The sequence below is a fragment of the Pimephales promelas genome, chromosome 6, assembly GCF_988280905.1.
Source record: "Pimephales promelas chromosome 6, fPimPro1.hap1.1, whole genome shotgun sequence".
NCBI classification, from domain to species: domain Eukaryota; kingdom Metazoa; phylum Chordata; class Actinopteri; order Cypriniformes; family Leuciscidae; genus Pimephales; species Pimephales promelas.
In genome coordinates, this window is record NC_142774.1 from 32,368,293 (window position 1) to 32,387,715 (window position 19,423).

The window sequence follows — 19,423 nt, forward strand, 5'->3', positions numbered from 1 at the left end:
TTTTTGAATTTTAACAATCCTTTATTACACAAATATGACAATCAAAAACATTCACAAAAAAGGTCACATATTTTCACAAAAAAAACTCACATCAACACTTCCGAAATAACCAGTTCATTATCAACTAATGAACACAGCACATTATTACAGCACCACTCAAGTTCAAAAATACTCAATGTACTCATTAGTTTGTAAAAATTAAACTCAATTACAAGTCGTGATTTTACCATTTTTTTGAAAGCTGGTATAAGTTCTTGTTCTCCTTTCTGTTCAATTGTATTTCTCCTAGTTATATAAATAGCTAATTTTGCAATACCAACAATAAAATTAAGCAATTGACATTTGTATTTTTTCTTAATAGTGTACATACAACCAAGTATAAAAACCTGCTTTGTAAAACACACCTCAAAAGATTCAAAAAGAAGCTCTAAAAGGCTAAACAAAAAAGAAAGTCTATTACAAAACATAAAACAGTGAAACACAGTCTCCCTTTCATTGCAAAAAGGACAATTCTCACTAACATTTGGGTTTAACATTGCCACAAAAGAATTAACTGCAATAGCCCCATGGAGTATCCTCCACTGAAGATCACCAACTCTTTTAGGTAAGGGAGGTTTGTACAGAATCCTCCACACTGGTTTTGTTGTTTCAGTAATCTCTAACGGGTCTCTCCATACAGTATCGCTTCTATTCTTTAACCATTTTAAATTCATCACTTTGACAAGACTTCTGTACAATGCTTTCCCTTTAGCTTCAAAAAAATCAATTTGTACATCAATTTCCTTTTTCATCCAGGGATTAATATTGTCAAATGAAACAAGATCAGGTACAATACTTAAATCTGGAAAAAAATCTTCACAGTCTGGAAATATACATTTCTTGTTGTACTCATCAAGTAAAGTTCTTTCTTGTACATTTAAAGCCCCCTGTAGTTTATCTAAAAAAAGTTTAACATATCGCTCAGATTTTACCTTTAAAAAGGCTGAAACTGCTTCTGCATCTTTAAATTCAGGACCTGCATTCTTAATAATGTGTTTTAACTGTAGAGATCCACTTCTGTACAATAAATATTTCAGACCCGGTATTTCATCCCCAGATACATCAAGACGTGCTCCACACACAATGGGCTCTTCCAATAACCAGTACAGCGACATTAATGGTTCCATCCATTGAGGTTTAAACAGACTCCATATTTTAAAAAGACTTCGATAAAAAGCAGGAATTCCTCTAAAATCGAATTTTTTAGAATCCATTAAAAACAACACATTGTCCAGGCCAAGTCCACTTATTCTGCGTAAAATGCACTGAGCCACTGGTCTCCACACCAGTCTTTCAGATCCCAGCATACACTTCTGCACAAACTGAAGACGATAAGCAGCACATCTACTAGCCAAATGCACTAGACCTTGGCCTCCATCTTCTTTCGCCAGGAACAAAACACTTTGCGGGATCCAGTGCAAATTGTCCCAAAAGAAGTTCACAATTTCTGCTTGAATTTTCGGTAAGAGACCGACAGGAGGATCGACGCATGCAAGTCTATGCCAGAGGGAAGAAGCCGCGAGATTGTTAATGATGAGTGTGCGTCCTTTAAAAGACAGCTGTGGAAGAAGCCATTTCCATTTTTTCAAACGTCCTATTACTTTATCTGCCATTCCTTCCCAGTTTTTCTGCATGAAGACTTCATTGCCTAAGAACACACCAAGATATTTTAACCCATCTTTTTGCCATAATAAGCCTCCTGGTAGAGTAGGGTTACCTCCTTCCCATTTTCCAATCAATAAAGCATCACTTTTCCCCCAATTTACAGTTGCTGAAGAAATCTCCTTAAAATCATTAACAACTTCTTTTAACATTTCAACATCATTACTATCATTTATAAAAACAATAACGTCATCAGCATACGCAGATAAATAAAAAGCATTATTACACTGTGGCAATGTTAGACCCTTTAACTTATTCCGTAACATAAAAAGCAATGGTTCTATAGCCAGCACATATAATAGCCCAGACATGGCACAGCCTTGTCTAACCCCTCTCTGTACAGTAAAGGGGGCACACAAACTACCATTAATTTTGATCACACTCTCAATTTCACAATACATTGTTCTGATCATATCAATAAAACTTGAATTGAACCCAAAAGCTTGCAAAGTATTCCACAAATACAGGTGTTCAACCCGATCAAAGGCCTTCTCTTGGTCCAAAGAAATAAGGCCAATATTTATACCAAACAACTTTGAAACTTCCAAAACATCTCTGATTAGAGTAATATTATCACAAATTGATCTGTTTGGTATACAATATGTTTGATCGTAGTGTATCACCTTCCCTATAATTTTACTCAATCTTGTAGCCAAAGTTTTAGACAGGATTTTGTACTCTGAGCACAAGAGAGATACAGGCCTCCAATTTTTTATATTTTGAAGATCACCTTTTTTGGGCAATAGAGTGATAACTGCCCTTCTGCAACTGAGAGGGAGGAACCCATTAATAAAACTTTCATCAAACACTAATAAGAGATCTTCTCTTAAAATGGGCCAGAAAGTTTTATAAAATTCAATGGGTAACCCGTCGATCCCGGGGGATTTCCCATTCGCCATACTCATCATTGCTGTGTAAAGTTCTTGCTCTGTCAAAGGTTTTTGCAAACTTTCATTGCTCTCTTCATCAAGCTTTGGCAGACCTTCAAAAAAACTACTAATATTCATCTTTTCACTAATCAAATCAGCTGTATATAATTTTTTATAAAACTGTACAGCAACTTCTCTTAACTCAGAAGCTTCAGTTAATTCCTGTCCTGTATCAGAGACCAAAGAATGAATTATTCTGCTTTGACTATTTCTTTTCTCCATACTGAAGAAAAATTTGGAAGGTGCATCCATTTGTGTGACATTCTGAAAACGTGAGCGAACCAGCGCTCCCTGTGCCTTAATGTCCAACATGTTTGCAAATAACGTTTTCTTTGATGCCAAAGCTTCCATATGTTCTTTTTTGCCTGTAGATTCAGACAAACTGTACAAATCAAGTATTTCAGTCTCTAAAATCTTCAATGATCTAGTTATTTCTTTTGTAACATTAAGAGTGTATTGCTGGCAAAAGTTTTTAATTTGTATTTTACCGCAATCCCACCATTGCTGTACAGAGCTATATAAGTGCTTTTGTTGTTTAAAAACATCCCAGAAAAAAGTAAAAGACTCTCTAAAATGTTTGTCATCGAGCAAAGACGTATTTAAATGCCAATAGGCACTTCTTGACTTCACATGGCTAACTAGGACAGAACAAAGAACCGCACTGTGGTCTGAAAAACCTACAGGATTAATTTGACAAGATTTAAAAATATTGAGCTGGTGCTTAAAACTATAAAACCGATCAAGACGTGCCAAAGACAAAGAATTATCTTTACAATGAACCCATGTGTATTGTCTTAATTGTTTATGCATACTTCTCCAAATATCACAAAAATCAAAAGTTTGAATGATTTGCTTGAGAACTCTTTGAGATGCAACATGTGGTTCTAAATGATTTCGATCCATTTTATCACTCTCGGTACAGTTAAAATCTCCACCTAAAACTAAAAAATCATCTGTATTTAGGCCTTTGAGAGTAGTGTTGATTAAATTTAAAAACAAAACTCTTTCCACTCCATTATTAGGAGCATAAATATTTAAAAAAACCATAACAGTTTTTTCAAATTTAACAATAACTTTTAAAAAACGACCTTTTTCAATTTCAATAGATTCATAAGACACTGGAGTCATATTTTTACTAAATAAAATTGCAACACCTCCACTAATAGAGGATTTATGACTAAGAAAAAGTTGACCTCCCCACTCTCTTTTCCAATCCACCTCATTTTTTTGATCACTGTGCGTTTCTTGTATAAACATGACATCAACAGACTTCTGGTTAATAAATTCATACAACATCATCCTCTTACGAACTTCTCTAGCTCCATTTAAATTGAGAGTTCCGATTTTTAGCTGACTCATAGCTTTATTTAGATTCAACAAGAAACTAAGATGGGAAATAACAGAGAGTGTGCATAAGGTCAAAAAAAACAAGCCTAGAGATTTAAACCATGGCATTCTTGTCATCTCTACTAGGAATTTGTTTTTTTAACTTGTTTACAAACTTCCGTAAACGATACACTTCAAGATCTGAGAAAGCCCCTTCCTTTATCAGATATCTTGTGTCTTTCACAAATTGTGCACGATTAGGAAAATAATCCTCAATCTGCACACCTTTTAGCCCCTTCGTTTCCTGCAGAAAAACACTAATATCTTCAGCTTTGTACAGAACATTCCCTGCTTCATTTTGGGAACAGACATAAACCTCAGAACACACAGAAACATTAGAATCAGAATCATCATCATCATCCGAAGCATCTTCAGCAGCTTCACTTTTTTTGACCTGTTTACTGTTTTTATCATTTCGACTCTTTCTTCTTTTAATTGGAGTTTTGAATGTAGATTCAACTTCCATATCCAGTTCACAGTCATTCAATCTCAGATTGTCCTGTATAATCTCTCTGTTTTGTTCTACAAACGCTGATAATGTACTCAACCCCACCGCGTTCTCGGCCGCCAGAGACTCCACCACAACACCTTCATCATCAACAGGAGAAAACACCCGCACCTCCGCGCTGCTCGCTCCCTCCAGCGGCTCGATCACTGTACTCGCGGGAATCGCCGACACGCTACTCTCATCCACAGCGCTCCCCGCTTTAGCTGCATCAATCAGCTCTGTGCTTTTATTCACCTTATCAGGGCAATTGCGACTGAGATGCCCGATTTTCATACAACCAAAACATTTGATCGTCGTGTCAGATGATGCGAAAACAGTATAATCAAAGCCTTCTATTTTAAATTTAAAGACCAGGTCAAGTTCATCCTCACCATCCTTCAGAATCATAAACACCTGTCTCCTAAAAGACACAAGATGTTTTACTAGAGGAGATTTACATCCGAGTGGAATTTTTTTGATGGGGGAAACTATCTTTCCATGACGGGACAATTCTTGCACAATCATCTTATCTTTCACAAAAGGAGGAATGTTTGAAATCATTATTTTCTTGGCGGGAGTACTCAGAGGAAACACCGGCGTGAGTGAACCTTTGATTACAACACCTTTTTGCACTAATTCGTTCGCCTTCTCAATAGTACTAAAAAAAAGCACAAACGCACTATTCATTCGCGAAGCGGACACGATGTGTTCATGACCCACAACGTCCCCCGCAGCCAAACACACATCTTCCACGTTAACATTTGAATCAATCTTCACTCCATGACGCCGAGTTAAATTTTCAAAAGCCATCGTGTTTGGAGTCGCCATGCTTTCCAGCAAAATGCTGGAAGCAGACTATCCTCACAAAACAAAACAAAAACTCAACAACAACAAAGAAACACAAACATAAACACTTACAAAGAAAAAAGAAAAAGTTTGAAAAGAGCACTCTTACCAGCCACAATCGGCTACCACTCACATCCACACACTCCGCCCACTCACTCCCAGCATGCACTCGAGAGAGAGAGAGAGAGAGAGAGAGAGAGAGAGAGAGAGAGAGGGAGAGAGAGCATACACAGTGCATGCATAAATGGAATGTAGTGGTTCTTCAGAGGTGAGACTAAAAGGCTAAAACGTGTCAGAAAGAAGAACTACCCTATGGAGAGGATGTGAGCGGAGAGAGTAAAGTGTTAAAGGAATATTTCAATAAAAAAATGTAATTTCTGTCATCATGTACTTTTCATGTCATTCAAAATATTTCTTTTTTCTGTGGAGCACAAAAGTAATCTTGTAAACATTCTTCAAAACTCATTTTTTTGTCTTTCATCTATGAAAGAAAATAATATGTGTTTTAAAGGAGTAAATTAAAGTTTAAGTTTAAACTGTGCTTTTAAACTGTTCTGAATGTGATTGTGGGGAAAATTAAGAGGAATCAAATAAACTAGGACAAACCGTAACAAACAAAGTATGGAGGAAGATCAGCTTCTTTTTATGTATTAGAACTCAAGGAACATGTGCATTTTTATGAAAAATTATGCTCTGCAATGGGGGACGTTTCAAATTTTACAGAAGTACAGATCAGGGGAACAACGCTCAAGTCTACCACTTCACGGCTCTTGTAATTTATCACTTGATGTTTTATACCTCTGAGTATGAGGTACACTGCCAAGCCTGAGTTACTTTATTAGTGGTATAGGAAGGTATAACAGAGCATTAGGTTGTATAAAGATGTATGATAAGGCAGGTATATCAATTACACCATTGACCACGTTTGTTTGTTTGTTTGTGTGTGTGCGTGTGTGTGTTTGTGAGGCCCTGGTAAATGCTAAGTTATGGGGACAAAGATGTCAATATCCAAAATCTTTGTCCTTCTGGGGACAATTTTTGGTCCCCATTAGGTAAACAGCTTACAAGTTTTTTGATAATGTAAAAATGCAGAAAGTTTGCTGTGATAGTTAGGGTGTGTGTGTTTGTGTGTGATGTTGGTGTAACCCTTCTCAAATGACACGATTGTGAGATAATGTACATATAATTCATCCTTGCTGAATATAAGTATTAATTTACTTAATTTATTTAATTTACTGACTGGGTACTGAATGGTATTGCCGAATGCTCTTTTAAGTTCTTTGTTCATTTTAAAAGTTAAGTCTGCCTAGGAACTGATAGTTGTTGATTATGATTATAAAAATTCAGTTGTTCACAAAGTTGAATGACACTATATTTAAATGTTTTTTTTTTTGTTTTCAACACAACGTTGTTCTAACCAAATGACTCTTCTCTTTATCTCTCTAGGCAACGAGGGAGTTGTGTTTAGTCATTCAGTGGAAACACCACACGTTCGAGCTGAACCATTCCAAGATCTGAAGTAAGGCATGCTTTCTTAATGTGTGACAATATAATTCAATGTGTGATTCACACTGAGAACCACAGAGGGGTGGGGGAGAGCTAGAAAATGAGAAAATGAAAGGGAACAAGACACAGAAGGAGAGAGGAAAGTCATAAAACATGAACTTAATGAATGTCCTCTTCCTAATTGTCCATAGAAGCTTTATATCCTCAATATTCAGTGACAAACTGTCCCATTCACACTCTGTTATGAGAAAGAGGACGCGACCTGTCTGACACGCCCAATCCATCACCGGTGGATCAGCCAATCAGATTGATCTAATCTCTTCCGTCTGCATTAGTCAATATCTGATTGGATGTCCAATAGGTCACTAACACATCCCAAAGCGTCTCACTCGCCCAAACTCCAACATTATCACTACAGGAAATGATGTACTGCCATGATGGATGGAGTCACTTTAAGTGCAACTAGGCAGGTTACTGAGGGGAACTGAGAGCTTTTACCACCCAGTTTGGTTTGATGGAGCACTGCTGGGTGCTTTCCAATAGCAATATGAACTTGCTTAATGCAAATGCACCAGGATCACATCTTCTTCGTCGTTGCAAATATTGGGGAAACGATTGGATTAATGGAGGGATGGTGACATCTTATACTAGATGTTCAGCTATCAGTTCCATTTCTTATTTTAATGGAAAACATTATCAGGATTTTACCCATTAAGGGGTCATGGTTTGAGAAGTTAGCATGATCCACTTAGCCCCTGCTGGTCCATGCTGTAACTATACGATTTTGTGTGTAAAATTTTTGCCATCTTTATCTATTTATAGCTGTGTATAAACTTTCCGAATTTATTATAAACCAGCGGCCTACTCTAGATGTCTTCTACATGCGAACAGTAGTTGTTTAATCAGACACAATGTTGTGTGAGGGGGAACAAAAAAAGTTTGCTTCATCTAAAGCTAATGTTATGCCAGTTCTACTAGCATCTAGAAGTTGTCACAGTTCTTTAAAGGATTTCGATTTAAGTCTCAGCTGATTCTGTTTCTCCGTGCAGTCCCACTTATTCAATGATTAACTTGGATCAGATTTAATCAATGTAATCCCAGACTTAATCAATTATTACGTGAGGTCTGTTGTCAGACTCCATATACATACCGTTAGCCTCATAGCACAAAGTCATTTTGTGTTTTTCCTTGTTTTCCAAAGACATTGAAATATGACTCAGACAATTATGCTATGCTAACGATACAGAAATCTCACTGGATTATTACAGTATTTGAAAAGGGAATATTTGGACATCTGAAATTGACTTCCTACTGCAATTAAAGCAAAAGCTAAGTAAGTCTTAAAGGTGACATATTAGGCCCCTTTTCGCAAGATGTATTATGAATCTATGATGCCGTGCCGTTTTTGTGGGTGTCCCTTTAAATGCAAATGAGTTGCTGCTCTCCGCCTCCGTTCAGAAAAGGCCGGTCCTTTTACACAAGCTTCAGATATTTAGGCAATAAACAAATGCAAATTTCAGTCAACTCTCAGGTCAAATGGTGTTCTGTTCAGCGACAAAACAGTTTGCTTGATTTGCTCGAAATTTTACCATTGCGTTTGAACTGGGTACACTGTTGTCGCTTGCGAAAACCAAATGGCGCTGCCGTGGTTGGAAACGTACAGATTAAGGGGTGGTAATATTATAATAACATCCTATTTATTCTATTTTAGAAAACAGTTATCTTGTCTATAGCCATGTTTCCATCCACTTGTCAATTGAATTATCTGAAGTTCGGTAAAAAAAAAAACACACATGCGAATAAAGCTGGTGAAAGTGTGTTTCCATCAAATGGCTTTAAAGCGAATAAAAACCTGTACGTAATGACGTCACATGCTGTTTTGCGATCAAATTGGTATATCGAATTGCTTTGAGACATTTTAAGATGTTTCCATTCATTTTCGCACTGAATCGAACAACATTCAAGCAAACTTTTACGAACAAAGTTTTGTTAGACAAAACGGATTGCGCCATCTACCAACAAATTCACAAGTTGAAGCCTAATAATGCTTATGTGCCGGCTGATAGCAACACATGTATGGGATAATGTATGCGAGGCGGTTGTTGAAGCGGTTAGAATTCAACCAAGCCACGTAAAAACAAGCAAAACTAACCTAAGAAAACAACGACGGTATAAACATTGCTATGATGATGCCGATGCACGTAAATGCCCGACGACAGCGGAGGTGACTATGGTGTGGGAACGAGTGCTCCATCAGTTCTGGGAGATCGTGGTTCACGGAAACCCTTTGGTTAAAGCATTTTTTTTGCTTTGTCCACTTACATCTGCCTTTTTTGACATACGCCATGTGTGCGCAAACAGACTGGCCGGAAATGAACTCGTCTTCTGGCGTGTTGCAACCATACAAGGGCATAAAACTTAATCGCAATTCATTATTTATTCGGAAAATAACGTTTCCATCAGCTTTTAATCGCATTAGCCGTATATTGATCAAGAGAAAATCCGATGAAACCGAACGTATTTCATTTGAGTCGATTTTCATGAAATTTCATCGAATTTTACTGTTTCCATAAGGCATTTTTCATTCGATATCACTTAATTTGGATAAAAAAGTGTTGATGGAAACATGGCTTATGTCTATGTCACAGTAGAAACAACAGCATATAAAGTATGACAATGATAATCTCAGATACTGATCATGTGGTTTAGTAAATGGTACAAAAAAAAAACAACTTTATAAAAAATAACCTTTATAGGCTTACTGAAAGCGGCAATTGATAATTCACCTCAGATTTGAAAAATAAATGAAAGGAAACAAGAACATTCAAACTTGTGAACAAACAAGTGTAATCTTTGAGGGTAATTAATACGGAGAAGAATGATATTTTGAAAGAGCAGCCAGAAGTCCTTATGAAGGATTTCAATTAACTATGTGAAACACTTGGAAGACTAAGATTTCAGTCATTTATTAGTAGACCACTCCTAACAAGAGGAACTAATATAGTTTTAGGGTTTCTTGGTCTAAACACATGGCTGCAGAAACATGCAACATGAGAGGACAGAACTTTATTGACAACTTCAATCTTTTCTTGAGTCATGGACAACTGTTTAAACCAAACGGCCTACACCCACACAAAGAGTGCAAGAGTGCTAAAAGACAATATCTACGTCTCCCTCCATCATCCTTCAACAGTGTGTGCCACTGCACTCAATCAAAATGGCACACACTCAACTGGTGAGTGTTTAAAAGACTACAGGACTTCACATCAGCATCTGAATGTGAATGCGATTGACATATCCCACAAGGACAATGATAACACCAGGCAGGCACAACCACTGCTCACGGACACAATCTCAGCTGAGTGACTGCCCGTAAAGTTTACTTCAGAGACATTGTGACGAACGAGAACAGCTCCGAGATTCTGCACCCAAGGACAACCTCCTTAGAAAACAAAGTGAGGGAAACCAGGGAAACGGTTTCATCCTTTGATGACAGGAGTCCCACCCCCTTTCAGCAGACATGTTACCACTTCTGACTTTCTCAGGGAAAATGGTGTATGTGGTAACAAAGTTCTCCCACTCTATTGCTGCCATGATAACAGCAAAAATTCTCAAATTAAGTGAAGTGAAGGCCAAGTATGGCAACCCATATTGGAATTTGTTCTCTGCGTTTAACCCATCAAAGTTAGTGCACACATATTAGGAACAGTGAATATTGAACACATTGCAAACTGTGGATACACACCCGGAGGAGTGGGCAGCCGTTCGCGACTGGGGGTAAGGTGCCTTGCACCCAAGTAATTTTCTGCTAGAATTTAGAATCGAACCTGTGAACTTCGGGTTACAAGTACGACCCCCTTACCCATTAGGCCACAACTGCACCCAAATGTTCACAGAACAAACAGGAATCCAGTGTGCCTGTAGCTTTCTCTGTTCTGTTAAATGATAGAAAGTCTAAGGACTCCTCAAATCGCACAGCAATACCTGCTGCCTATTAAACGTCAATCAGCGATTCCTGTGGGGATACAAACTGATACCATTAAATTAGCAATTTTAAACATCTGCTCACTTAAAAATAAATCAGGTGGATGCAGAGCTGCTCTATTTAAAGATGTCTATCAATACACCGAAAGTGTCATTTGGTGATTACTTGTCTTTCGAATATCTAAGTTTAATGTTAAAAGTTGCTCCACACATTTTTTTTTGTTCATTATTTACTGGCCTCCAAATTATTCTCTAGCCTTTTTTGACAATTTTACAGAATTGTTATCACCAATCTCCTTTGAGTTTGACTGCTGTGAATAATGACCCAGTAGCTGATTGTGACATGTTGTCACGATTTAGTCTTGTCTTGGTTAATCTTCTGTTCATTGTTCACAGGTGTCCCTTGTCTTGTCATTAGTCTATGTATTTAAGGCCTCATGTTTACCATGTGTATAGTATTGTTTTCTGTGACCACAGTTGCGGAAGTCCATTTCCACGGTTTTGTTTCATGCCACGTCATGATTTTGTTTCATCTTATGTTTTGATCCTGTTATAAACTGCATTTGGGTTCTCTCGCTACAACTTGGGGGACAAGTTTTGAGGCTGGGAAATTCTTAATAGACTTTTCAATTATTTCACTTCTGCAGTTGTCTTTAGTTGCATTTACTCATTTCCCAAAGTCATCGTAAATGTTGAATTGTCAATAGAACTGACAAATTTGACTCCTCAAATGTTTTTGTATTTAGTTTGAAGTCACCATTATGGTGATTAGTGTTGTCTTTGTTTGGGCACTTGGAACTTCATTTATATTATTGTAATTCTCTTCCTATTGATGCAGTGGTGCAACAACAAATCAGAGTTAATTGGTTTCAAAGGAAGGGAAATAATAAATTGGTTGCTTTTAAAAGTTGACCGAACTAAATCATTTACTAGTCAATTGTTCATGTCGAATAATGACATTTTAAAATATATATTTTTAACTCTTATATCACAATAACCTTGTGAAATTTTTAGTTGGGTTGACATAATTCCTCATTTGTGACAATATCTTGCAATTGAACATGCTTGTGACACACAGAGACTTCAACATTCAGCAATGCAAAACACAACAATGGTAACAACAATGGATGCTACGCTAACTCAAGAGTAAACCTAAAGTAAATTATCAAGTTCTCTCTAGTTCTTTTTTAGTTACTAAAACTCTTGTAAGCAAACTACTGACTAAGCATTTGTACTATTTCACTTTACTTAGTTGTATTTTTAAGGCAAATAGGTTTGCATGCATATTTTAATTAGATTTTACAGTTTAGGGCAATGTAGGCACTTACACTAATATAAGATTTATCTATATTCTAAATTAATATGAATGAATATCACAATATATTTTAATTATACCCGAGTGGGAGGGGGAGTACCCCATTTTTTTTCACTTCAAGCACTGGATGCAAGATATGCATCATTCTGTATAAGACACTGTGCTTTGTTTCATTGTCCACCAATGGGTCTTTGACCTCTTATATTGAATGTCCATAGAAACAAATACGTCATATTTCATATTTTTACCAAATTTACAGTTTTGCTCTCTCATTTCTGTTGTATTAAAAATAATAATAATGATAATTGGGACGGATAACAAGCATGTAATTTCAGCCCAGTGTGCAGTATGTTTCACAGTATGATTGGACATTTTGATTTGAATTGTCATTGTGAAAATCTGCAGATAATCGGAACACTCATCATGACTCCTTCACTATCTCTCTCCTCCTCGCTCACCATGAATTTCTGGCTGTTCTTTTCAGACAGAATTGGGCATCCTTCAGTGACCTGTGTGTATTAATATTCTATCATAATTTTGAGGGTATTAGACGCTCTATGTGTTTCACTTCGCTCTCGACCTCATTAATTTGCAAATCGAAGGCAGGGAATGTAAAAATCAAGTTTCCTTTCTTCTAATTATTGTTTTATTGAAGTGTGCTCATTATCACTGAGCTAAAAAGTCAATTGAAAAGAGCCTACATGTTGAATTATGAGACAGCTTTATGTTATACAACTTTTGTAAACAAACATCTGTCCAATTTTTTACTCATCACTAAATCTTCCTCTTTCTGTGTCAGTGTCCCTCTGAGAGTTCAGAATAGTGCAGTTAAACTAAATGGAACATGTAATGACTTAATAGAGTCTATTAAAGGCTAATGTCTTATGGTATGGTCTCATCGAGCTCAATTGCATCCTGTTGATAGACTTTCTCACAAGTTCCTCAGCGGGAGTTATTCAGACCACCTTCAAAGTAACAATTGACAGTAGGGAATTGTATTAAGCTTTTATTTTTTGCAAGCTTTTTGTGCATGTGTCCGTTTAACAAGGCTTTGATGAATGAGAGCTTACACTTTTGATAACGCATTTATCGCATTATTTTGAGGATAGACTATTTTTATAAGTTAACACCCCCAAAAAAATTGTATCATTTTCTCACCCTCATATCGTTCCAAACCTGTATGCATTTAACAGAGCACAAAAGAAGGTATTGAAAATAATGACTTTGTGGTATGGTAAAATCTATTACATTAATTCATTTAATTTATACACCGTAAAATCAAGATTAAGTTGGAACTAGAATACATTGTGTAAATTTTGCTAAAGATATTAATTTAATAACGGAGAAGAAAGAGTAAATTTCATCGTATATTTACAAATACTATTTAAAGAGTAACTAAACCTTAAAAAAACAACTTGTTGTGTAAGAATGGATCTTTATTAATACCAGTCATTGATTTGAGTAACTTTTTTGACATTTGTGTATAAAGTGTTTTATTTCTAATAAATGGTATAAAAACATCTTAGTGCTGCCCTCTTCAGGTTGAACTGTGGCTACTGCAGTTGAATTTGTTTGCGGTTCTTCGTGACGTAGGCTACGCAGGTTTCAGCTCACCACACTCTTGGTACGAGCTACGCCCTTGGCAGTATAAAAACCACTGTAGCGAAAACGATCAGGATAGAGTGTTTTAGCATTTTTCAAATATTGCCAGTGGGTGGAGTCAGGCTCTGACCAGGGGTTTAGTTACCCTTTAAAGCTGCAGTCCGCTTTTTTTCCTCTTTGTCGCCATCTCTGTTTGAAATGTGCAATTGCAGCCATATGCAGAATTTTAAACTTAACCTGATTTGTAGTTTAACACAGCACAGCGAGGATGAACACATTGAGCAAAGTGTGCAGCTGTCAATCACCTCGCTAGTGTCGATACTGGCATTCAGAACCATAGATTATTCTTTATGGAAGTATGACTAACATAATAATTTTCTAATTATTCAATTCAGATAGTAAATAACATCCACTTTTGTTCTGGTTCTGCAGTAAATCACACTGATTAAATCTAAAAATCACTTATCATCACGCAAAACAATTATACTTTGTTCTCAACTTTGTAATACCATGTAGCCTATGCAAAATATGTGTTGATAATATTGATCAAGCAACTGATGTAAGTGAGTGAAAATATATGCTTAGAATTGAGAAAATAGTATTTATGGAAATAAATTAGCCTATCACAGGGCAAACGTGTGAATGATCAGACGATATGTTTTCAAACAACTCTAAACGTAATCGTAACACTACATTTACAGAAGGCATAATTCGCATTGCGTATGCAGCATGAGTCCAAGACAATCTTCTGTTTGCGAACATTGTATTTCATTCATTAATCTGACTTTGCATCTGTGCATTTAATTGCCATTTGCTTGTGTGATAGTAATGTCTCAGTAATATTTTAAGTGATATTGATTCTATAAACAACCATGAGAGATCATTTTCGGCTTTCTCTGGCTCCCTGCACCGGGCGTAAAGCGAAAGACCTCTTAAACATTATAGATCGAAACATCTACACACTGGTCAAGGACGATCACTGCCCTGCTTTACTCAGACCTTATTCATTTAAAGGTCAGGGTGCTCTTTGCACACATTTGTCCATAGATCATACACAAACTGAATAGTCAGGGGAAGTTGTTTCATTTTTATTGTGTAGCCTATTTTATTTTGTCATTTTTTTTTTTTTTTTACGTCATAGTTATTGTAAATTATCAGAGAGCTTATTGAATGCACCTTAAAGGGATACTCCACTTTTTTTTTTTTTGGGAAATAGGCTCATTTTACCACTCCCCCAGAGTTAAACAGTTGAGTTTTACCGTTTTCAAATCCATTCAGCCGATTTTCTGACATTTAGAAGAATATCAGTAACCAGACAGTTTCTGGTCTCATTGACATCCATAGTAGGAAAAAATATATACTATGGTAAGTATTTTTAAGTCAATGAGACCAGAAACATGTCTGGTTACTAATATTCTTCTAAATATCAAAAATCGGCTGAATACATTCGAAAACGGTAAAACCTAACTGTTTAACTCTGGGGGAGTGGTAAAATGAGCCTATTTCGGAGAAAAAAAGTGTCCGTTTAACTACTAATCAGTTGATGTGAACATTACTGATTTAATGGTTTATTGTGAATGTTGACATAACAAACTATTCAACTTTATTGTATTTAATTGTGATTTGTAATAAAAAATTATTTGATGCAGAGAAAATGATTAAATTTATTTGGTAACACTTAAAAAAGCACCATTTACAGAATGAATTAATGAATTTATATTACTCACTATTATTAAGAAATTGAAAATGTGAAAAAGACAGTCCTTATAAAATCTACTTAATTACTTCATAAAAGAAATATTACAGATCTATATATATATATATATATATATATATATATATACATACATACATATTTGTATATATATATATATAAAAGGGGGGCATTGCTGAAACGCTATTCCAATCAGCAGCTACTAGCTTTCAATCTTTCATTTTTCTTGGCATAATTCATGGTCATTTGCCTTCATTTGTTTAGGTCCATGCTCCTCTCTCAGTGCTGAGCTTGAACTTGCCTCGGGCTCTCATTATTAAACTTCAAATCTCAGACAAAGAAACATTACCACCATTTGAGACGGCTTGGATGGCCTCCATCTTCTAAGCACCACCTCTGTTTTACTCTCTACAATCCTCTCTTCCCAGACCTTTGTGTAGTGGCTGTCAGCTTAGTTGGCATTGTTGAAGGCCATGCACCAAGAAGTTTAAGTAGACTGTAATAGCCTCGCTGTTTATTTTATTTTATTTTTTACCTCTCTTGCCCAACAGTATGGTTTGGTTGTGCTTGTAATATCCTGGCGAGGGTGTCTAGGGTGAGAGTGCAACAGCATCATGCCATTAGCGATCAGTTAACTCTGCCAGCCAATGCAGGGTATAATGTGATGAGAATTGATCCAGCCGGCCCAAAACTGATGAGAGACTATGGGACTCCACACTCATCTAAAGCCACCATGTACATTTCAGAAAAACAGAAATCCTCTATTTAATGCTGAATTTTTCAGGCAAAATATATTTAAACAAAAATATGTTCAATAAAAAGAGAGATTCGAGAAAATAACTAGCTGTCAAATCCATTTTTCACTAGTCATAAAGGGGAGTGTGAGTTCAGCATCAATTTTCCAGCTTTTTATTCTTATGAAAATGAGGTTTTGAGATTGAAGCTTTTTTTAACAAGAAAACACAATAATCTTTGTTTGAAAGAACAGCACCTCAGTGTCATGAGCGCACAAATGCCAGAGGTTCGAATCAATACTGGTGGGCTACAGCTAAGAGTCACATCTTGGGGAAGTATCTAACTTCTCCAGCTCTTTCGTTTTGCTGTTAATTATTAAATCCAGAGAATAAAGATTCCGTCTTTATCTGACTGTGTGCTGACATGCTGCAGCTGGGATATATACAGTCAATCAATCATGGTACAGCCTATTATTTATAGCATCAAATAACTAACTAAAACAAAACAAATTGGGAAAATGGAAACTTGTAAATACATCTGTGTGATGAGAACTCCAAAATGACAGAAACCTGTAAACAATTATTTGAAGTGTAATTGGATTTTTTAGGTTGGCTCACGTAACAGTCGATTACATGGAGAGGGCGGAGTTTAAGTCCCATACTGCAGTCAGCCACCGGGGGGTGATCCAGGGCTTTTGCAGCACACGTGGGTCCCTATTTTAATGATCCAACAGAATTCTCTAAAGCACATGGTGCACTTGCACTTAGGGCATGTCCAAATCCACTTTTGCTATAATTTAACAAAGGAAAAAATGATCGTTTAACGACGGCAACAATGGTAGGCGCACCCGGCGCATGGTCTAAAAGGGTTGTGCCTATTCTCTTACATTTATATTTTATATTTATTCATTTATCTGACGCTTTTATCCAAAGCGACTTACAATTGCTATATAGACCATTTCACAAGATATAAACAACACTGGTCCAGAAACACTTCCTGTTACAGTTTGTAACTGTTTTCTTTATTTCACATGTAAAGAAAACATCTTAAAGATGTTTGTTTAACTTTTGATTCAGTTTTAAATGTTCTGTTGGTTGTATTTTATCCCAGATTTTATGTAGTGTTAAAAAACTGAAACAGGAAGTGCTTCTGGACCAGTGTTGTTTACATCTTGTGAAATGGTCTATGTCAAAGGTCGCACGCCTCTAGAGCAACTAGGGATAAGTGTCTTGTTCAGGGACACATTGGTGTGTCACAGTGGATTCGAACCTGGGTCTCTCACACCAAAGGCATGTGTCTTATCCACTTCGCCATCACCACCCACTCTTAATGGGTAATGGGTGTGTTTTGAGTGTAACATGTAATAAGTCTCATCTCTGATTTGGCAGGGCTGAATCCCATTCCAATAAAGCCACCACTTATTGTGGTAAACATCTGCTGACTAACACTTGTAAATGTTAAGATGCCGTCCACCAAGCACTTGTTGGCAAAGACATAAACTCAGTTCCAATAGGGTATCTCATTCTCTTCTGTTCACATATGCAATTACCTTCAAAGGCAGCATCCTGACTGAAAGAAACCCTCAACGAGATGAATTTGAAATGCTTCTCATGGGCAGGAATTCACACAGGCAGCACACAAGTAGCACTTCCTGTGAAACACATGATATTTACGGTAATTAAAACACAATCAATTCAAATCAGTCGTGTTGCTGAGTTAACACCTTGATGTGAACACACAAATATCGGATGAAATAAAAGTTTAATTGGATGATGATTTCCAATCAATATTTGTCAGTACTGATTACTGAATAAAATGTAGTTTTATTTAAAACTGATGTTTGCATTGGTGACAATTTGAGCTTACCGCAATGCATTCTGGGATTGCTCTATCAGCAACAAATCCATGCTACAATGCATTTGCTGCTGACTGTTTGGGACAGCCTATTCATCAGGAGGGCACCAATTATGATTGAACATGTTACCTAGGAAGATAAGTGTCTTGGTTGGAGTGTCTAGAGACAAATTACATTCATAGTTTTGATTAGAGTTTAAGAAAATTAGTAAAATGGCTCCACTATCTGTCTACTACTACTGTCCGCTTACTTAACCTCAGAGACCAGGGTATTAGAATTGTGATGTTTGTATAAAGCTAATTAATCATTCCTAATTATCAGTAAATATGGTGCTACATACTTACTTGTGTGCTGAATTGTGTTGTGAATTTCAAACTTTAATTTGCTTTATAAAAAATATAGTTGCAACATTTTGATGCCCAATGCCTTAACAATTTCTTTTTTTTTTATAGCTAATTGCTTCCAAAAATAATAACACTATATCAATACCAATACTTGGGTCTCAAGGACCAATCAAGATTGTTAATTATACCAGCTTCAGTGAAAGCTGAACCAAACAAAAGGGCTAAAAAATATGTTGTCTTACAAACTGTGTGACTGAATATGTGAGGATTAATCCAGATGAGACAGCTGGCACTTTTCCTCTCTAGAACATAATTATGGATGGGGAGAGAGAGTGAAAGAGCGAGGGAGATTGTTTGAGGGGGGATTTGAAAGGGTTTTGGTAGATTTATTGCACACCTGAATTTCCACAGCCGGTCGAAATGTAGACTCAGTCCTCTGACAAATTTGGCATACTTTGGCAAATTACTTATGTGTCTATCTATCTATCTATCTATCTATCTATCTATCTATCTATCTATCTATCTATCTATCTATCTATCTATCTATCTATCTATCTATCTATCTATCTATCTATCTATCTATCTATCTATCCATCTATCCATCTATCCATCTATCCATCTATCTATCTATCTATCTATCCATCCATCCATCCATCCATCCATCCATCCATCCATCCATCCATCCATCCATCCATCCATCCATCCATCCATCCATCCATCCATCTATCTATCTAGTCTGTCAAGAGAATTTGCAAGAGATTTTTAACATTTAAGGACTTTTGTTGTTGTAAAACCAATAAGAGTCTCAAACCGAAGAGCAAGCGATTCAAATAAACTTTTTTTTTTTCTTCAAATGCCCTACAATTTAAGTGTGGAGATTGTATCTCATTCTGTGGATCTCCCAGTCAGGGACATTAACCATGGATTCGTATCTCTCTCAATCTTTTCAGTTAAAGGCCACTCTTAGACTCATCTTTCAAGCATCTGACAAGATTCACCTCATACCTGGCTTTTCCAGC

General features: G+C 36.5%; 1 protein-coding gene across 2 annotated transcripts in view; it reads left to right on the forward strand.

Annotated features, from left to right (window-relative positions):
* sgcz (sarcoglycan zeta) overlaps positions 1-19,423 on the forward strand; it is a 289,415-nt gene that overhangs the window by 248,275 nt on the left and 21,717 nt on the right. For both annotated transcript variants that reach the window (XM_089132423.1, XM_089132422.1), the window contains exon 6: positions 6,796-6,868. In XM_089132423.1, the coding sequence (XP_088988549.1) occupies positions 6,796-6,868 (73 nt within the window). The remainder of the gene's footprint in view (positions 1-6,795; positions 6,869-19,423) is intronic.